We start from the raw sequence: 21,768 nt of genomic DNA, 5'->3' as shown, positions 1-21,768 counted from the left end.
ACAGATATTAAAATCAGTAGTTAAGCAGATACTGATCTTCCCACAAGAGACAAAAACCAAGAGAAGAACTAATAGATTACAAAGTAAAAGCCTACACCAGGTGCTGACATGTAGATTCAACTGTTCCTGGTGTGGAAATCAGCTACCTGAATCCCAAAATTACAGGTATTGGTCACAAAGGTCTCTGGCTTGACCTACACTAGGATAAAACTTTTAGATTTTACAAAACATCACAATATTCATTGCCAAAACATATAATAACTAGTATCTGCTACTGCACAGTAGAGACCAAACCATGATCTCTGAGGTACTGATCTGTAGTAAGTTTACAGCTCAGGACAAATAAAGGTCTGTAATACAGACATCAAACCCCTCCATTTCTCTTGGGCACTCAGACATACTGGCTGAAATAATTTGTAAATTACTAATAATCAAATATTTATGTACTAACATGAGTTACACTAACATACAAGTATCATGACTCGTTAACTATTATTAATGCATGTTATCTTAAATTCACCATTTCCTGTTATTTAAATAACTGTTGATCTACAGAACTCTTGGCCAGGGTAAAACAGACTTCTGTTTTGTTTGTTGTTGGCATTTTAACCAATAGCTCATTTTACACTGTCAATAATGGAACTGTATTTACCAAGAGTGTAACAGCTGACTCTCTGGTAGGACACACATGCACTTCTTCTTGACCAGAGCCTTGCCACAACATACCAAAGCTGTGTCACTTTTGTGTTACAAAGTCTCAGGAAGATCAATGTTACTGTAAGCAAATGTTTCATTCCCTTGGTTATTCCTTTTCAAAACAACTCAGAAAATTAATGCCTCTTGTATAACCAGCTCACACCATGGCAGTAAGAAGAGTTGCCACCTCTGTATAGATAAGACCGTTCTGAACCTCCACACTCACTACAAATAGGCACGTGCCTTCTTTCAAATAAAAGTTTAGGGATTGTAATTCTGTCCCTTAGTCTATAAATAGTACATAGAGCTCAACAGTGAACAAGAAAAGTCAGCTGCATCCACAAATGGACTCTTGAGGAAAAAATCAGAATTTTGCAGAACCATCAGGTTTTGCAGAACCATGTCCTGCAAAAAATGTGTCTATAATGTCATTTAACAGTATAATTTAACATAATTTGTCAATTCATTTCCCTGCTAAACCTTTCTTTCAGGACAGAGGTATAAAATCTGAAACTATGTAAGGTCAGATTCACAGCTAAGAACTCTCCTGTCCAAAAAATTTTATTTACTCTTTTTTCAGGATCAGTATTAAGTCAGCCACACCAGAATTTGAGAGTAATCAATTTATTTTACTTCTGTAGGTTTACTTTTGCTAATATACAGTAAAATAAAAAGAGATAAAGTGGAAAAATTCTAAACTAGCAAAATTGACGCATCCATTTCAGTCTACACAACCCAGAAGGAAATATACATCTAATGAAGGAATACATAAAGACTAGGACTCCTCATTAAACTTGCCTGTGGAGATGCAGTCACAGCTCCTGTCAGTGAGCTAGCACTGTCAGTCATCACTGTCTCCAGACCAGTACTACATAGATAAGGTTTGCTGAAGCAAAAATAGGTTTGTTGAAGCATTAAAGCTACTGTATGAAATTCTGCTCCCTGAACTCAGTTCAGTATTCCCACTGATTTCAATTTATTTCTTACAGAACATGAAAAGAAAGCATCAAATGCTCTTTCAGCCTAGCTCATGTGAGGATGTGATTCGAAGCAAGTCCTCATGTTGTGCACTGGCAGATCTGTGTTAATGATGATTACCTGGAAGTGAAACTGTTCTCAAAAGCATTTCTATTTTGCTTATTTCTGTCCTTGGCCTTAGCACATGAAAAAGGAAAAACGTAAAAACCAACCCTGTTTTCCCATCTTCTCATTGAACCAAGAATCACCTACAAATACCAGAGAGAAGAAACAATTGTAATTGTTGCTGTAATTTCACCTTAATTTACTGTCCTCATCTCTATCACCTAGAAACCTTTTTTTCTCTCCATGCTCATAGCAAAACAAGCTGTTCAGAGCATCTGCCATTATCATAGTATATAATTTATGACGTCTACTTCCTACACCAAGATCAAGCTGCAAAGAGCACCTAATCACACTGGAAGAAAAAAAAATCATGCTGTCACCTCAGTTGTGTGCTTCCTACTGTAGCTGTTTGCAGTTTTTCTCCAAATTACATTACCCACAATACTCTTCTAAACAGGGAATAATAAAGAACACATTAACAGATGAGCAAGCATGAATAACAAGTTTTTAAGTGAATGAGCAATGCTGATGACATTCAACCTTAGCTGCTAATTTCAGAATTGAAATTTAAGAGGCTCTTTCTGCATTCTTTCTTGAATGAGAAGTATTACACACACATTAATACCCAAATTATCTATGGAGATGCTGATTATAAAGAAAATTTTCAGTTGCAGGAAGGTAAATAAATTTTCCTATTCCTTTTTTGTAAGGCCTGCAACAGTATGTGTACATCTACAGTTTAGTATTATTTATGTGAACAGCACCATAGCTACTAATGTACTTGTGAAAGATAAAGGCAGTGCCTGATTAGGAAAAAGGTATATCCTCTTCCAAGCTGCTGAAGTAGCTCTTACAATCAACACTGTCAGTCCAAGGGGTTTGCAAGCCATAGTCAATCTGCTCTTTGCTTTATTTAAAATGTAGGTTGCAGTAACAAGTTAAGTTTATGGTAATGCTAGCAAGCAGATGCTACTCTCCAGTAACCCAAAAACTGGTAAAAAGAGGAAGGATCCTCATTCATTCACATTAGTTGCTTACATTGGCTGGATGGCCACACCCAGAGAGTTGTGGTCAGTGGTTCAGAGTCCCAGGTGGAGGCAAGTGACGAGTGGCATTCCTCAGGGGTCAGTATTGGGACCAGTGATGTTCAATGCCTTTGTTGAAGACATGTGATTCAGTGTACCCTCAGGAAGTTTGCTGATGACACCAAGCTGTGTGGAGTAGAGGAAAGAGATACCATCCAGAGGAACCTTGACAGGCTGGAGAGGTGGGCCAGTGTCAGCCTCATGAAGTTCAACAAGGCCAAGTGCAAGGCCCTGCACCTGGGTCAGCACAACCCCAGGCACAAATACAGGCTGGGGGAAGAATGGATAGAGAGTAGTCCTGGGGAGAAGGACTTGGGGGTGGTAGTAGATGAGAAGCTCAACATGAGCCACCAGTGTTTGCTGGAGCCCAGAGAGCCAAACACATCCTGGGCTGCATCAAAAGAAGTGTGGCCAGCAGGGCCAGGGAGGTGATTCTGCTCCTCTACTCTGCTCAGGTGAGACCCCACCTGGAGTGCTGTGTACAGCTCTGGGGCCCTCAGCACAGGAAAGACATGGAGCTGTTGGAGAAGGTCCAGAGAAGGGCCATGAAGATGATCAAAGGGCTGGAGCACCTCTGCTATGAAGACAGGCTGAGGGAGTTGGGGCTGTTCAGCCTGGAGAAGAGAAGGCTCTGGGGAGACGTTATAGCACCTTCCAGCACCTGAAGGGCCTACAGGAAAGCTGGGGAGGGGCTTTTCACCAGAGAGGGCAGTGATAAGACAAGGTGTAATGGTTTTAAATTGAAAGAGGGGAGACTTAGGTTACACTTCAGGAATAAATTCTTCACCATGAGGGCAGGAAGGCACTTGAACAGGTTGCCCAGGGAGGTTGTTGATGCCCCCTCCCTGGAGGTGTTTAAGGCCAGGTTGGATGAGGCCTGTGCACCTGGTCTGGTGGGAAGTGTCGCTGCTCGTAGCAGGGAGGCTGGAACCTGATAATCTGTAAGGTCCCTTCCAACATTAACCATTCTATGATTCTATGTTTAAAAGCTTGTCTCCTTAAGCTCATCGTACAGCCAAACGCAGGGGGAGTCTAGAGCACTCTCGACTAGCCATGCTAGGGCATCTCAACCAAGGCCCTGCCGAGAACAGCCCTTGCCCGTTCTCAGCCAGCCGTCCTGGAACAAGCCGGGCTGCCAGGGCGCCCCAACCCTCTCCTCACAGCCGAGACGCGCCCGACGGGCAACACGGGAACCCGCCCGTTCCCGCGGGGGCTCGCCCAAGAGCCCTTGGCTCCGCAGGGCCGCCTGCTCGCCCCGGCCACGAAAGGTCACCCCAGAGCCCCCCGGCAGGGCCCGCCGCCAGGGAGGCCAGCGAGGGAGGCGGAGCGGGATGGGATGGGATGAGATCCCGTCCCGTCCCGTCCCGTCCCGTCCCGTCCCGTCCCGTCCCATCCAGCCGGCCCCGCTCGCGCCGCCGCGTCCCACCCACCGCTCGGCCCCGCCCCGAGGAAATGGGCTCGCGGGCGCCTCGCGGTGACGTCACGCGGCGACGTCACGCGGCGATGGCTGCGCCCGCGAGCGCACGCGGCGAGTGGCGGCCTTAGTGGCGGCGGCTGCGGGTCCGTGCGGGTCCCGGGGCTGCAGAGCGCGGTAAGTGCCATGGGGGGCAGGGCAGCTCCGCGCCCCTGGCTGCTGGCAGGGCCCTTCGGGCCTCCCGCGGCTGCCGGCGGTGCCCGGAGCTCCCGTGTGCGGCGGGGGAGGAGGCCGCGCCGGGCCGGGCCTTTGGCGGGTAGCACCGCGGGTCGCTGCGCAGGGGCGGGAGAGCTTCGCGGTTTGCGGGGGTTCGTGCCGGTGATTCTAGTTTTATCCCTGGAGCTGTTCCGGGAGTGAGGCCATAGGCCAGGCCTGCTGTGGTTATGTTTTAAGGCCATTAATTTTTTTCCCATGATACAGGAATCTTGCCCTGCCTTCCCGTTTGTTTGAAAACCATTAATGTAGTCCTTATCCTTTTAATTTGATGTCCTGCTTTTTACCGCCCGGGTTATTTTTAGGTAAAAATGAAGGCCAAAAAAGGAGGGAGATTCAAATCGTACTTTAAATTGAAACAAAAAGGCATTGAAGTAACAGGAAAATGGAAAACCGTGCCGATCGACCCCAATCTATTTGCTGATGAGGAGTTTAAAGACATAGTATGCTTGGAGGAACTCACAGAGTACAGACTAGTAAGTTCTTCCAAAGTGGGAAAAGTAAAAGAGAAGAAGAGAAAGGCTGAGAGTGTTTCAGAAGAAGGTGAGGAGGAGGAAGAGCCTGTTGTCCCTCCCAAAAAGAAAAAGAAAAAGAAAGAATTGAGAAGCAAAACAGATAGAAGTGGTGATTCTAATGCAACAGAAATTGATGTGCCAGTTGATGAAGAGGCAAAGTGTAAAAAAATAATTGAAGTGGTAACCTGTGAAGACCACGGACATGTGGCTGAGAGCACTTCAAGCACAAAAGATGCTCCAAGGAAAAAAAAGAAGGTGGCTAAAAATAACACTTCACAAGTTCAAGAAACTCTTCCATCAGTAACTACTTCTAAAAAAGTTAAAAACTGGACAACAGAAGTTTTATCTGCCTCAACTGATCACAAAGCTGATGTGTCTGCTTGGAAAGACCTTTTTGTACCTGAACCAGTGTTGCGGGCCTTGAGCTACCTGGGATTTAATGCTCCAACTCCTATTCAAGCCTTAGCTTTGCCTTCTGCCATCCGGGATAATATGGATGTTCTTGGGGCCGCAGAAACAGGTACACATCTGTTAAAGTGGTTGTATATGCTTTCTGTCTCCCCTCTTTAAATGCAGCTTATTTTTACAAGTTTTTATATGTAGCAGAAGAGGCATTAGTATGTTGGAGAAGGGCTTGTATTTTCTGCATATCCAACATATTTCACAATGAATCATTAAAACTTTGAAAGTTTACAAAGTACAATGTGCAAAGCTTGGAAATTTCAAATAGTTTTTGTGCTTTTGACAGAAGTCTCTTTTTCTGCTGCTTCTCATTTTTTTTCCTGTTTTGACAACTGCAAGGTGATACACTGCAAGGGGCAGAATTATTGAAGGGAGCAGAGTCATGTTCCAACAGTCTAACTCTGTGGGTGTCCCTGTGCCAAGGCAAAGCAGAGAGCTAGGTTCCTCTGAAGATGATTCAGTGTTAGCATGGAGTTAAAATGCATGCTAGGCACAGTGTTAGCCATGGTGAATGTGGCCTAGGCCTTTGTCATAGTAAAACAGGCTCACCTTGTGCCCTGTCTCTGGGCTTCGCCTGCACATTGTCACCAGCCCTTCTCAATGCTTGTGCTGGAAGTATTACATTGATCCATTAACTGGAGAAGTGCTGTCCAGCTTGTGATCAGCTCATGCTTTTGTCTTTGAGCATTGCTAGCCTTTTTGAAATTTGTTATAGCTTCTTTTTGAAATTTGTTATAGCTTCTTTTTGAAATTTGTTATAGCTTCTTTTTGAAATTTGTTATAGCTTCTTTTTGAAATTTGTTATAGCTTCTTTTTGAAATTTGTTATAGCTTCTTTTTGAAATTTGTTATAGCTTCTTTTTGAAATTTGTTATAGCTTCTTTTTGAAATTTGTTATAGCTTCTTTTTGAAATTTGTTATAGCTTCTTTTTTGACTTAAACAATGCTGCGGTGTCTCTGAGCATGACTTTACCTTTTTTGCTGCTCATCCCTGTGAGGTTTCATCCTCTTTAGCAGTGCAGTTTTTTTTCCCCCATAAAAAGCTGAAAACAGGAAGCACAGCTGGCAGTTGTGTTGATTTAAAGGCATTTTTTGCATTCTTTTCATCTGTTCTAGTTGCCTTATCTCACTGCTTGTTTTGTAAAGCCATTTACTGCTCTCAAGCATGAAGGTATAGTGACAAATAAGATATGCAGTCATTTGCATTTTATTTTAATTAGAAGCTAGGCTAGTGCTATTAGCTTTAATAAGATTAGAAAGCCCTGCAGGGAGTGATTTTGAAAATGGAACTGAAAATGTAAATGGTGTTTTTGTGGTGCAAAAAATTGCCATTTTGGCAGTGCTGGAATTCAATCCCTCTAGCTGCAGAATGGAAAGCATGGTGGCAGGTTATGTTGTTGCTATCTAATTTTGCATAACCCTGAGGTAGTACAGCTGCATTTAGTTAATTTATTTTCTTCTTTCATGAAAGAAGACATGTTCTCTCCAGAGAGCCCAGTAGGTCATCATGTTCCTGTTGAAACTTCAGAGAAGATGAGGACAGTTGTGTGTTAGGAACTGCTGCAGCTGGGAGAGGCTGTTTTTTTCTACATCCTAGAGCTTCCCTTAGCATCGAGTCTGAGGGAGGAAGGTCACAGGTGAAACAACTATTAATCTTTCCTTTTTTGGAGCAGCATGGGGGAGAATGGCAAGATTTTGATATGGCAGCAGTTCCCTGGAAGATCAGATACAGGGAATGCCGAAGCTTGTTTTTGCAGTGGATCTAACCAGTTCTGTTTGAATTAGTGAGTTTTTTGATTAAGGAACCAATTTTTATCAGTGTAAAATCTTACAATCTAAAACTGTTTAAAAGAACATTAGTTAGCTTGAGCTGTAGTATCTGGGGGTACCAAGATATATTTTTCTTCTGGTTTTGCAGGCTTGGCCATGGTATGTGATCTGTGTGTTGTGAAAATAACATGCCCTGTGAGGTGAATATTTCTTTAATTTGAGTGAATCTAGTGCCTACAGAATAGTCCTGATTATCACAGCCATAATCTAGCTGGGTGCAGTACTGACATTTGCACCAGACAAATTGCATTACATTTAATTAAAGATCAGCAGTGTTCTTCACCTTAAAAACAAATGTTTTAGTAATACAGAATCTTACTGTGTATGTGTTCTATAAATGCAGCTTATAAGTGCTCCAGCCTCAACACAATAGCCACAACAGGTGAAAGCAGGGACTGGGAGAGTGAATTACCCCCCACTGTAGGAGGAGAGCAGGTTTGTGACCATCTAAAGAACCTGAAGGTGCATAAATCTATGGGACCTGATGGGATTCACCCATGGGTCCTGAGGGAGCTGGTGGATGCAATTGCTAAGCCTCTGTCCATCATATTTGAGAGGTCATGGCAGTCGGGTGAGATTCCCACTGATTGGAAAAAAGGGAACATAGCCCCTATTTTTAAAAAGGGGGAAAAGGAAGACCCAGGGAACTACAGGCCGGTCAATCTCACCTCTGTGCCTGGCAAGGTCATGGAGCAGATCCTCCTGGAAAATCTGCTAAGGCACATGGAAAATAAAGAGGTGATTGGTGACAGCCAACGTGGCTTCACTAAGGGCAAATCATGCCTGACCAACTTGGTGGCCTTCTATGACAAGGCTACAGAGATGGTGGGTGGTGGCAGAGCAACTGACGTCATCTACCTGGATTTGTGCAAGGCGTTTGACACTGCCCCACTTGACATCCTGGTCTCCAAACAAGGCATGGATTTGACAGATGGACCACTTGGTGGGTAAGAAATTGGCTGTATGGCTGTACCCAGAGAGTTGTCAATGGCTCAATGTCCAAATGGAGGCAGGTGACGAGTGGTGTCCCCCAGGGGTCAGTACTGGGACCAGTGCTATTTAACATATTTGTTAAAGATGTGGACAGTGGGATCAAGTGTTTCCTCCGCAGGTTTGCTGATGATATCAAGCTGTGTGGTGTGGTTGACACATTAGAGGAAAGGGATGCCATCCAGAGGGACCTTGACAGGCTGGAGTGGTGGGCTAGTGCCAGCCTCATGAAGTTCAACAAGGCCAAGTGCAAGGTCCTGCACCTGGGTCAGCGCAACCCCAGACACAAATACAGGCTGGGAGCAGAATGACTAGAGAGCAGTCCTGAGGAGAAGGACTTGGGAGTGTTAGCTGATGAGAAGCTTGACATGAGCCGCCAGCGTGTGCTCACAGCTCCACAGAGCCAGTTGTGTCCTGGGCTGCATCAAAAGAAGTGTGGCCAGCAGGGCCAGGGAGGTGATTCTGCCCCTCTGCTCTGCTCTGGTGAGGCCATACCTGGAGTGCTGTGTACAGTTCTGGTGCCCTCAGCACAAGAAAGATACGGAGTTGTTTGAGAGGGTCCAGAGACGGGCCGTGAAGATGGTCAAAGGGCTGGAGCACCTCTGCTATGAAGACAGGCTGAGGGAGTTGGGGCTGTTCAGCCTGGAGAAGAGAAGGCTCTGGGGAGACCTTATAGTGGCCCTCCAGTACTTGAAAGGGGCCTACAGGAAAGCTGGGGAGGGGCTTTTTGTAAGAGAAGATAGTGACAGGACGAGGGGTAGTGGTTTTAAACTGAGAGAGAGGAGGTTTAGGTTAGATATTAGGAAGAAATTCTTCACTCTGAGGGTGGTGAGGAACTGGAATGGGTTGCCCAGGGAGGTTGTTGATGCCCCATCCCTCTTCCCTTGTATCCACTCCAGTTTGGAGTTTTACATCAGATTTATATGTTTTGATAATAAAAATGTGATCTGGTGATAGATCAGGAAACTAGACAAAGGGAGTATTTAAAAATACAGTTTCTTAGAAAGCCATAAACACAGTACTGTAAATTAAAGATGGAAGTGAATCCTTCAGGTACATTCCAGTTTGTCCTTGGCCTCATTTACTATTCCTTTACTTGGAGAACATTGATCAGAATTGTCAATTAGGGCATGGTATTCTCCTTACGGGCATACAGATCTTTAAAAATATCTTGGCTGCAACTGCAGCTTTTAAAAACCACTTTCTGAACAAATCTGCCTGACCTGCTAGAGATTGGAAAAATACCTTTTCCCCAGGAAGGATGCTGTTGGTGACCTCAAGGAGATGTATAAAGGGAACAAGAGAAAAAATGCTATTGCTGCATCTTACGGTATTCTAAAGACCAAAAGTTTGTGCCTGTTGAAACTGTATCCTTTAAGAACAGTGTGTGATTTGCAGTTGCTTTTTTCATCTTTTCAAATAAATGACTTGTCAGTCTATATTATTATTCTTGTTTATTTTTTCTAGGAAGCGGCAAAACGCTTGCATTTGCAATTCCAATGATTCACTCTGTGCTGCAGTGGCAAAAATCAAATAGCTACACAACCAGAAATGACAGTGTTACTAAAGAATCTGATCAGCATCATGATGAAACAAGACAGGAAAATGAGGATGAAGCAGAAAAACTAACCCATCAGCAGGTTGAAGCCAGTGGAGATGAAGATGATGCATCTTTCACAACAGGCTGTGTGAAGGTGCTGGAAAATTTTGGATTTGATTCTGGTGACAAGACACATACTGTTGGCTCCCATAAAAAGAGACCTCTTTTAGGACTGGTCCTTACCCCCACAAGAGAATTAGCTGTACAAGTAAAACACCACATTGATGCAGTTGCAAAGTTTACAGGTATGTCAACCCTATAGGCCATATCCCAGATTACACTGGGTTTGGATCTTGGCGTTGGTGTTGAGCCAGAACATGTGCCACACTTTCTGTGGTGGGTGTGACTTCTGAAGGGTTAGGGTTTGTAGTCACTAATATTTTGAGATATGCATTAAGATTCTTCAGTGAGATATGTGTGGAAGTAGAGAGCTAATGTGGGATATTTTGTTTTAAAATATTTCTTCCTTCAAATAGCTATTGACTTATGCTTTAGCAGCACAGAATTGGTACTAGATACCCAGCCACAGCTACCTTTGTCTTGGTGTTGCATGAGGTAGGTTATTAAAAACCATTTACTTGTAGATTGTATTAGATATATATTTACATATTTCACAGTTTCATGTTTTTGACAGATATATCAATCTATATATTGATTTTTTAATGTATTTTTATATATGATTTTGCTCTGTCAAGAAATTATGGCCATAATTTTAAGGGCAGAAGGCATTGCTGGATTGTCTGACTTACCTCTTACAGCAGACAGGCCACAGCATATCACAGCATAATGTATTTAATGAAAACAACTCCATCATGTGCCTTTCTCTTCTAAACCCAAGGTCAGCACACCTACTCAGTGGATTAATAAGAATGTGAGACTGTTCCACATGGGGAAATCTAGGAAACAACTCCCTGCTTCTCCAGTGGAAACAATAATTTATTTATTGAAGAGGATATGTAGTGCAGTAAACTGCTTTTAGGCACATCTTCCTTTGGTGTCTATATGTCCTGCTGTGCTTATCAGTTTAGAGTTGATTACAAGGCTAATTTTATTTCTTAGCCTGAAATAATAAATTTATATCATTACAGTTCTCATAGGAGCAGCGCTATTTGTGTGTATAAAAACCTACAGCCCAAGTGATACATAGTTGTTGCAGCAGGGGAGAAAATGTTTTGGTGTGGGCTTTTTTCATTGTCTTAAACTCACTTTGAAAAAAAAATCCCCACCTGGAAGCATGGGGTTCCAGAAGTAGTAGGAAAGTGAAGATCTGTGGTAGCTTGGCTACTGGAAAAGTCTTGCACAGTAGCACTGGTTTTGTCATGGGCCAGCGTATTCTTTGAATAAATAGGGTGAAATAAGCCATGTGTGGAGTTTGCTTCCAAAGCTAAACCCTTTTAGTACCTGAGCAAATTGCTTACAGCTATCCTAGGGTCTCTTGTGCTACTGTGCAGTCCAGAGAATCATTAATTGGTTGGGGGCATTCTTGTTAGGATTGTTCCATAGCAAATGAGCAATTACTAGCAAGACAAGTGTTTCTCAGTCTTATTCTTGAAGGGGTCTGTTGGTTATTTATAACAGGAACATGCTGGTTCATGCAAATAAAATTGACAGACATGAGATTCTGAAGTATTGGTAAACAAAGCTAACAGCTGTGGAGGACATACGTTATTCTTTCTGCTGTTATAAGACAGGTGCAGTAAAAGAAAGGCTACTTTATTTTTAGTGTCTAACAATAGTGAGGATTTTTCTGGAAAATTGAGGGCATTGCTGTGTGTTCAGTGTTACTTAAACCTCCTGAAGTTTCTTAGCCAAAATGCTTGCTGAAATTTGTATTACAGACTCTTCAAAATACTTCTTTGAGTGGATGTTTGTGAAGACATTCACTGATAAGTTAGTGAGATAAAAGCTATTATTTATATGTTCTAGGCATTAAGACTGCAATTCTAGTTGGAGGCATGGCTGCACAGAAGCAAGAACGTGTCCTGAATCGAAAGCCAGAAATTGTAATTGCAACCCCAGGCCGTCTGTGGGAGTTAGTTAAAGAGAGACACCCACATCTTTCAAATCTTCGGCAGCTCAGGTAAAGGTGCTTTTTAGACTAACTGCTGGATACTGAACTGGGCATCACTGCATACTGATAATGTTTACTAAGTGATTAAATAATTTAAACTATGTAAGATCACTTATTTCTTTGCCAGAGTATTTTACTGAAATGCACAGAGGTTATATTGATAGAGAGAAATGTCACTTAAAGCCAGTGGAAAAAAAGCTCATTTTTCCTTTAGAAACCTGATTTTTTTAAAAAGAAATATGGAAGGCTCCTATAGCTACCCCAGCATACCTGGTGTTCCTTTGGGTTTTATATGCAGAACTTCTCTTGTGTGTCTAGCAGGAAAGGTTCTTTTGAAGTGTATCAGATTTGTATTTATCTGCACAAGTGTATTTTTACTGTGTGTTTTCTATTTGACAGATGCCTTGTAATTGATGAGGCAGATCGAATGGTTGAGAAGGGTCACTTCTTAGAGCTGTCTCAGCTGCTGGAAATCTTAAATGATTCACAGTATAATCCTCAACGACAGACATTTGTTTTTTCTGCCACTTTGACTTTAGTCCATCAGACTCCCTCAAGAGTTTTACAGAAAAAGAATGCTGTAAAGATGGACAAGAAGACCAAACTAGAATTACTAATGGAAAAAGTAGGAATAAAGGGGAAACCCAAAGTGATCGACTTAACAAGGAAAGAGGCTACTGTTGAGACTCTGACAGAAACCAGAATCCACTGTAATACAAATGAGAAAGATTATTATCTCTATTACTTTCTTCTCCAGTATCCAGGGAGAACCATGGTCTTTGCAAACAGCATAGACTGTGTAAAACGCCTCAGTTCACTCCTGACAATCTTAAATTGTGATCCTCTTCCTTTGCATGCCAACATGCACCAAAAGCAAAGGTTGAAAAACCTGGAAAGGTTTGCTGAGCGAGAGAGGTGAGTTGATTTTTTTACTTCCTAGTAGAGAAAAAAGAAATAACGTAAAATGAAGCGAGGAGAGGAAACAGTTCTGATAGAGTATGAGTGGTTGGGAGAGTTATCTCGGGATGCAAGCCCCCTGTTCATGAGCCCAGGTTATTGAAGCTTAAGGATGAGGTTTCACAGCATGGTTGAGGTGATGAACCAGAGTGAGTTCAGTGGAAGGCCACCAGGATGGTCAAGAAGCACTAGCTGCAAGGGGCAGAGAGAGGTTGAGGGCACTGGGTTTGTACCACCTGGGAAGAAGACTTTGTGGGGACCTAATGGCAGCCCTCAGATATCTTAAAAGACAGTTATCAAGAAGATGGAGCCAGGCTCTTCACAGTGGTGCATGTTAGGAGGATGAGGGATAATGGGTACTCATTGAAACGAGGTTCAAGCTGGAAATAAGAAAGATCTTTTCCTCTGTGAGGACTGTCTTGTTCTGGAAGAGGCTGCCCATACTTAGAGGTTTTCAAGGCTGAATTGGGTAAAGCCCTGAGCAACCCGGTCCAACTTGAAAGTTCATTCTATTTTGAGGCCCTGTTTTCAGCTATATGCTTATATAACCATTCTGCACACCTCACTGCCCCTGGCTTTGCAGCCTTTTTGGTCCATGTGTAAGTTACTTCATCTCAGTAAGCCATCAGAAAACTAACCACTGTTTGCTGAGTTATGGTTTTGCAGGTTTAGTTAGATGACTTAGCTTTCTGGGGGTCATGGTATCCTAGAGCAAGGGGCAGTTGCGTCTTTCACAAGCAGTGGGCAGGCATGTTTACACAGATAGGTCTGTCCTGCCATTTTAAGAATTACTTCCTCCCAGTTTTGGGATGGCCCTTGGGAGGAGGTTGGTGGTCTCGGTACTTCCATAATCCAGAAGCCTCACCGTTTAGACCTGCTGTGAAGTGCTGTGTACTGTCTGACCGCATGGGAATTTGTACCTTGGGCAGCAACTCAGGCAGGGGGACCAGAGGTTCAGTTGCCATGATAGATCTGCAGTAAACCTTGGCAAAATGTAGCACTGATAGTGTTGGCCTAGACCAGATGGGGCATTTTCAGAGACTGCAGATTTTTAAGGCAGGAAGAAATTACGAGATCATCAATCACAGCCTCCTGCAGATTGCAAACTGTAGAATTTCTCCATTTATTTCTGCTTTAAACTTTGTAGAAATAGAGTGTGCAGCCAGATGCCTTAACAAATTACTTACAAGCAACTCATAGCAGTTTCTGTTTGTTGTTGGTTTTTTTACTTAATTGTTCCATACCCTAGGGAGATTTTAATCTCTATAGTAGAATTAATGTAAAATAATTACTTTTTTGAATTGTTCTTCGTTTTTAGTAGTAAGGAGAAATACTAATTGTCAGAACAGAATCCCTTCCCTCCTTATATGTCTAGCTTTTAATTTACTGAGAAAAATTTTTGAGGGCAAGTTAGTAGAAGATATTTCAGCCCCCAAAAGCTGTTAAAAAAAATCACATTATTAACATAGATTTATTATTTATTTTTTTTTCAACTGGTAAAATTTCAAAACCTGTTTGTCCTGCCAAAAACATAAACTGTGTTGTTAATAGTATGATCGTGTCAGGCTAAAGATACTTTTAAACCCAGCCTGGGCATAGCACTGAGAAATGTAATGAAGGGGAGTGTGCACCCCTTCCAAGTGGTTGGATTAGGTCATTGAATAGCATTGAATTTGTGCTAGTGTTTCTGTGAATCAGGAGAGACTAAAAGCATAGGAAAATGGGATCCAGCAAGGTAGTGAATTTCTTTATTGGAAACAGAACAGACCTGCTGAAGGTAATGGTTGCATTTTTTTTTCTTTAAGAATTGCTGTCTGAAGACTGCCTCTGATGTAATACTTGGTATCATTTTCTGTACTGGCAAACAAATGGGCTATTTTCAGCATATGATGTATTATAAATCTGTTACTTAAACTGCTGTCGTAGAATTCTAGGTCACTGTGTTTTATGTTCTTTGGCAGATGGTTTACTCTTCAATTTTATGTTCATTAAATGTTCTCACTTTCTCAGCTGTGTCCTCCTGACGACAGATGTTGCAGCTCGTGGTCTTGATATTCCCAACGTGCAGCATGTCATCCACTACCAGGTTGAAAATTCTTAATGTTTTTGCTTTTACTGTTCTGGTTTTGGAATAAGCTTCTGCTGATCCAAACCGTGTTTTATGAAGCTGTGATTCTCAGTCTTGTGTATAGTACAGTCTTGAGTTTGTGCTTTGTACTTAGGACCTCAGTGGTGCCGTGACTGACTGTGGAAGGTGGTACATGACTAATGTGCAATTATATATCAGAAATGATATAACAGATATGGTTCTCCTTGGTTTTTGCTTAATTTTGATAAGCAAATGTATCTTGGCCTCAGCCTTATAACTCTTCTCTGGGGACACATCAATTTTTTCCTGCTTTGCAAATGAAATTACAGAGGGTCAGCAGTTAGGAGTGACTTGTAAAAGTTTACACAAGGAAAAATACTGGACCAGAGGTTGAAGAGTGTCTCCAGACATCATCTTTTATTTAACCTTCAGCTATGTTACATGCAATGTACTGTGTGTATATAAAAATCAGTATTCTCTGGCAACCTGTTGGTGAAAGCATGACAGGCTCCTCCTAGCTTTCCATGGCCAGCTTCATGGTTCTTCTGAATATTTGCAGGTCCCTCGTACTTCTGAGTTGTACGTACACAGAAGCGGCAGAACAGCCCGAGCAGCCAGCGAAGGCCTCAGCCTATTGCTGATTGGCCCTGATGACTTGATCAATTTTAGGAAAATTTATAAAACATTGGAGAAGAGTGAAGAGCTGCCGTTTTTCCCAGTTGAAACCAAGTGCATGACTTCTATCAAGGTAATGGGACAATGGTCTCTTTGCAGCCTGTGTAGTTGCTGCTTACTTAATATTAGTGCATTGCCCATCACGTTTTTTTCAGGTGAAATTTACTTTTCAGGACCTGGATTTGAAAATGAAGTTAATCACACTATTTTTTTTTTTAAGCAGTATTTGTGATTTTTCCTCAATAACTGACCCAAGGCACGTATTAATACGTAAACATCACTTATATTTTGCTTGTATGTTGTTATTTAGGACTTGTACTGACTAGATTCCCAAAAATAGTACAGGGAAGTGAATGTGTTTTGTGGTTGGGGAGCTGGAATGGCTTTGTTAAGTATGTACTTGAGAGCCTCTTGTGTTAGGAACAGACTAGAGAACAGTAGCAGGTCCAGAGATACTCAGTCTTCTTCATCTGCCTCTTCTCAGTTGAAGTAGTGAGCTTTTCTAAAATTTCCTATACTGTAAGGCCACTGAACCCTGTCAAAGCAGGTATGTTTCTTTAGGTTATTGCCCATTTTAAGGAGAATTAACTAACTCACAAGATAGACAAGGTTTAAGATTTACAAAACTTTTAGAAAGCATCTAGTCACCACAGATTTTCTGCGTCTCAAATAAGAGGCCATTTCATGTCTCGGCATTGGGTGACATCAGTGGTGTACAAGTGGGACATATTTAAATACTGCATTTGAAGGAATCCAACTGGGGTTGGAATGTCTAAATATTGCACAGGCACTGAGGACAAGAATAAAATGCGAGCAGTCAGATAATGCAACAGCTATCTTTTTTTATGCTATTCTGGTTCATGCTTATCCAGTTGGCTTGGACTGAGCCCAGGGTCCACCTCAGTGAATGGCAGTATCCTCACCCTGGAAATAATGTCAGCCAGTTTCAAAGCCCAGGTTTGCTGTAAATAGGTATTAAGTCTGATTCTTTCAGCAGATAAGCTTACTAAAAGAGAACGAAAGTCAAAGAAATGGTTACACAAGTCTTGTTTTTCTCTTCTTGGTTGTAACACAGAGGGTTTGATTTTAAAGTTTCTTTCTCCTGGCCCCCCTCCACCTGCCAAATGTTTTTGGTTCCTGGAAGAAATACCTTGTTTGTAGAGTGTTTCTTCAGAGGTCCCTTCTGTGTTTCTTGATTAGTAGTTATTGGCTCTTATCATGCTCTGTCAATTTATGGGCAAATAAATATTGCTGCTTAATTTACTTAAATTTTTCTGTCACCATCTCATGATCTTGACTGCTATCAGTAGTAGCGCTCCTCTCCCCAGAAAAGATTTCTTTGTAATTCTTTGTAAAAAGGACTCCGGCCTCCTCAGCCCTTCACATGGTCAGGTTTCATTTACACTTTGCCCTGGGCTTAATCTCAAAGCCATTGTAGCTGGGACTAATAGTGCTGCTGGTTCTTTATGTCTTTCCATTAGGTATCCCCTTCCCTGGTTCTGCATTCCTTCATTCAAGTTCAGGAAAAGTCTGAAGGTTCTATCTTGAGAGGAATAGAATTGGTGAACCAGGGCAGAGGGCAGAACAAAAGAGGATTTGAGTTTTTACAGAGGTGAAAAAAGCTATGTAAAGTTTCTCGAAATTATCTAAGGAGAAGCGACTGCTTTAGTAGTCAATTGCACTTTTAATTTCCTCTCTCTCTAAATTTTAATTAAACTGGCAGCTCTGGCTGGTTCTGTTACTGTGTAGCACCAGACTATTCCCTTGGGGTGGTCAGGGTGTCCTGCACACATTTGTGCAACTGCAGGCTCATTCCAAACAGCAGAACTTGCTGCTGTGTTGATTATTATTTACTGTCAGTACAGATTTTCTTTCCATAATGAATTAGTTATTTAAGACAGCTTGGCCCAGCTGGAGGCTGCAGGTCAGGTTAGCATTGCTGGACATCTTGTGCCACTTGTGTGCAACTGGCTAGCAGGACAGGACATTTTGTCCTGTGCCTAAACAAGATCAGGTGCATTTCTGAAAACACAAGTAGCTCCTTCCATATGGCCTGCAAGAGCTTGCGAATTCTGAATGGGATGAAGTTTGTGGCTGCCCCTTGTTGCTGCGACTAGTAACTAGAAGATCCAGCTGTACAAAGTAAGCATGTAACTTGGAAATTATTGGTATCTGTGTTATGATTTGTCCTTGATGTCTCTAAAGTGTTTGTAATGATTCATTTAAAGAATGAGGTTTTAACATTCAGGCATGTTTAGTAGTGGAGATCTTTTAGAAGTCAGATTCTATTACGGAGCTGGAAAAGGAAAACACTTCAGCCAATGACATCTTTATTATGTGGGATATGTGGTGGGACAGCAGAAGGGAATGAAAGTATCTCTGCACCTCAGTTGTTCTGCTAGTGCCCCACATTTAAATCTGCTCATAATGTACTTTTGTTGCAGGAGAGAATGAATTTGGCACGGCAGATTGAGAAGGCAGAATTTTTCAATAGTCGGGCAAAGCAACACAACTCCTGGCTCCAGCAAGCTGCAGAGGCTCTTGAGATGGATGTTGATGATGACATGTTGATGGGCAAGTAGAAATGCTTTTCTATGGGTATGCTCAGTTGGTCCCATAGCACTGGTATCTAGAAGAATCCCCACCATGGCAGTGGAACTGCAGGGCATAAGAGGAAGGAAAGGAGTGTCATTATTTGGTGCATGGTGTTCCTTGTGTTTTCTGGGTGGTGTGATGCGTAGAGCTGCAGCTTAGTGAGTGAAGTGAGACAATTCTGGCAAGTCACAGACAAGTCCACATGTCATAGGACAAGAACTAGTTAGTTTCTGGTAAGCCTTTTAGAGCAGTCTAGCAGTCCAGTATGTCCTGCTTGAGTAGTGTACCCTGTGCATCAAAGAAAAAGCTGTTTCTCCACTTCAGCTTCTCTCTCCCACCTCGCTGTAGTCAGGCAGCAGGACAGGAGTCTCACAGTTCTGAGTGGCAACACCCAGGGAACATTAGCAAACCAAAAATTCTATGAGCCTGATGTAAGTTAAATTGTGTGGGCTAAAGGGCCAATACTTATATTCAGATAGCTGAGATTTTGGTGGTGTGTTAGAAGTAAAACATTTCTTATGTTTTTAAAATGAAATGTTCTGCAGGCTGTGCCTGAAAGAACATGTAGGGCTGTGTAACTACAGGTGCCTGTTAGTTCAGAGCCATGGAGCTTTGCTCTCCTTACATGCACTGTAAAATGCCATGTTGTGTTCATATTTTAGGAGCTGAAGGTATGTTTCCCTACCAGTTTTTTGAAGGCATGCTGAATAGGGATGCTGCCTGGGTCACTTCAGCTTAAGCTGTCTCTTAAGTGTTAGGTGCTAAGTATGCAATTACCTTAATTTTGAGGCATGTTCAGAATAATTTTTTTCTTTCCTTTATTCATGGCTGGACTAGCTTGTTTTCAGCCACTTCACAAGCAAACATCGTCTCTGTCCCAACTGTGCAGGAGTGCTCTCAGATAATTAGCACTCTCCTGTCTTGTTTTGACATAATCTGAGTATGCTGTGCTTTGAAATGAGTTTCAAAACAGCACATCCAGTCCAAGTAAGTTGTGGCTCTCAAGTGAAGCTCTTTGTAACTGCCACCCAGAATCTTGCCAGATTCATGCTTTAAAATGCATTCAGTCTCTGATTGTTCCATGGCGTGATGGAGACCAATTAAAATCTCAGTCATTCCTCCCATAAATGAAATGCCTCTTACAGTGTTACAAAGGATTTAGTAATGTCCTTTCAAGTTACATTGCAGCAAATCTGATTTCATTTATTCTCTCCATTTCAGGCCTCTGGCCCTATTAACTGTCTCCAGTCTCTTCCATGCCTTTCCTTCTCCTATGTAATTAAGCTTGACCACCTCGTTTTATATGCCTAAGGAGGAAAGGGCTTTCTGTTTTACAGGTGCTGAAATAAGGCATGCATAAAGTAATCAAATACTTGAAAGAAGCTTCTGCTTGAGATAGAAGCCCTGGGTTAATACCTTATATTCTGGGCCCTCTTTCCTTATGTTTCCAAGTCTGTTCTGGGTTGAGAGCCAACTGAATGATTTAGCAGGACAACACCTGAACTCTAGTGACTAAGTAGTCAGAATTCATCTTGATCTTGTTATTTTGTGGACAGCCTGGGTGATCTGAAAGTGTTACATATGACTGAAAGACTGTATGGGAGCTGAGTGACCTTGTCAGAGAGAGAAAGATGAGATTAGCATCTGCCCCTAGCACTACAAAAGCCAGATGAAGAGGCCAATGCAAGTTCTTCTCTTGTTGTAACATTCTGTACCTTTGATTTCTGCCCCAAGGAAAAAAAGCTAGTGAGGAAGAAGAAATCCAGAAGCAAAAGGTGCTGAAGGGGATGAAAAAACAACTGAAACATATGTTGTCCCAGCCACTGTTTAAAGTCCTTATGAAAACCAAGTACCCAACACAGTCTGGAAAACTGCTCCTGCCTCAGACATCAGTGGGAAGTTCACAGTCTGCTCTGGGTACCGTGTCCAAACAACAAGCAAAGAGGAAGAAATCAATAAAATTAAATTAGATAACTGAGCAAGATCACTCAGTGTAACAGAAATAAGGACAACCCTTATGGAAGAACTAAGCTAGAAAACACGTAGTGTCAGAGACTGTTGCCTGTGTCTTGGTTGTGCAGGCACAAAGCAAAATGTTGATTTAAAGGACTCTGTTAACATGCAGTTACTGTTGGATCTTGTTTTCTTACATTCTTATTTTTTCATACTCTATTAATAGAAGTTAATCAGTTTTGAAATATTTCTGTTTATTACTCCTTTTTGTGAGATGGATAAAAGTTACTGGGTAAAATTCATGGTGGGCATATTCCAATGCTAAAACTTGATTTGAATGTTAATGCCCTTAAAGGACAGGGGAGGGTAGGCTGTGTACAATCTGAGAGGGTGGCAATGGGAGATTTAGCTTTTACTGTGGCCAGTTCAGTGAGAAAGCTGGCAAATGCAGGTAATGTTAACAGCAAGTCTACAACTCTGGTTATGGAAATCTCTCCCACTTTTCTTTTTACTCTGATACATTTTTCTGTTTTGTTCTCTATGAGGTTTAATTCTCTTAGACCTGTGTTAATATGTTTTAGAAGGTGCAAGAGAAGTCTAGATGGCATGGGCCAGGACTGACCTTGGGAGTTGTGTATATTTTTGAGCAGTAAGTGTTGCTACTCTGTGTTTTATTAATTCATAATTGGAACTAGGTCTCTGTTTGAAAACATTTTAGAACAATGACCTTTGCTTTAATGGAAAAGATTATGAAATGCTATTTCTAAAGAGTGCTTCCTGAAATTATGCTTTTAAATAATTTTAACATGACCTGGGCAAATAATTTTTAAAACTATTTTTTAAAATATGTCAGAAAAATGTATTTTGAATTTTTGTTAAATTATATCTGCTGAAAAAACCAAAACCTGTGTGTTTTCCTTCATATGAGATTCCTAAATTGTTCATAGCCCTTTTCATTTAGTAGGCAAGGAAAAACATCTAAAAGGTAGGACACAGCTCTGGGATCTGTGTTGGTGGGAGCACAGGGAGCTTTCACCTGCCAGCTCTGGATTGTGCTGAGATTTTGTGTTTCATGCAGTGTGAACCAGTGTCACTGCTGTCATAGAAGGCACCAATTTGCTCAGCTAGTCAAAAAGAAATTTACTGTGGAGTTGAGTTGCCCCATCCAACCATTTGCCCATTCCATGAGAATAGCAAACTCTGCTCTTTCATCTGTGTAAATAATTGAAGACCCCCCCAAATCCCCCTTTCTGGAGGGCATTTCTCTTGCTTTCTTGCATTACTGAAGAAGAGCTGTGACAATTTAATCATAAGTATACAGAGCTTATCAAGTATGTGTGAAGCTTTCCTGGCAACACACTGTCTCATGCCCTTCAGAGTAGCGGGGGGAAGTTTTGGGACAGAAGAGATGGTAAGGTTTCCTCACACATGTGAGAACATGACACGTCTCTGGAGTTAGTGACATCAGAAAAACAAAAACC

General features: G+C 42.0%; 1 protein-coding gene and 1 long non-coding RNA gene across 3 annotated transcripts in view; one reads left to right on the top strand and one right to left on the bottom strand.

The window, feature by feature from the left end:
- The first annotated feature begins 4,361 nt into the window (after nt 1–4,361).
- DDX24 (DEAD-box helicase 24) lies at nt 4,362–21,191 on the top strand. Of its 2 annotated transcripts, XM_051621952.1 has the most exons (9): nt 4,362–4,455; nt 4,857–5,586; nt 9,815–10,192; nt 11,874–12,027; nt 12,418–12,933; nt 14,986–15,061; nt 15,624–15,812; nt 18,184–18,313; nt 20,069–21,191. In XM_051621952.1, the coding sequence occupies exons 2-9, from the start codon at nt 4,863–4,865 to the stop codon at nt 20,302–20,304; spliced, it is 2,403 nt and encodes an 800-aa protein (XP_051477912.1). In that variant the 5' UTR covers nt 4,362–4,455; nt 4,857–4,862; the 3' UTR covers nt 20,305–21,191. The 2 variants fall into 2 exon arrangements, with proteins under 2 accessions (XP_051477912.1, XP_051477914.1); XM_051621954.1 differs by lacking the exon at nt 15,624–15,812.
- The window catches only part of LOC127385825 (uncharacterized), a 23,719-nt gene continuing 20,261 nt past the window's right edge, over nt 18,311–21,768 (bottom strand). Inside the window, exon 3 of the long non-coding RNA XR_007889763.1 lies at nt 18,311–18,397. This is a non-coding gene — a long non-coding RNA (uncharacterized LOC127385825). The remainder of the gene's footprint in view (nt 18,398–21,768) is intronic.

This window comes from Apus apus, chromosome 5, assembly GCF_020740795.1.
Source record: "Apus apus isolate bApuApu2 chromosome 5, bApuApu2.pri.cur, whole genome shotgun sequence".
In the NCBI taxonomy this organism is placed as follows: Eukaryota; Metazoa; Chordata; class Aves; order Apodiformes; family Apodidae; genus Apus; species Apus apus.
The sequence above is the reverse complement of the archived record's forward strand: the minus strand, read 5'-3'. Positions and strand labels throughout refer to the sequence as shown.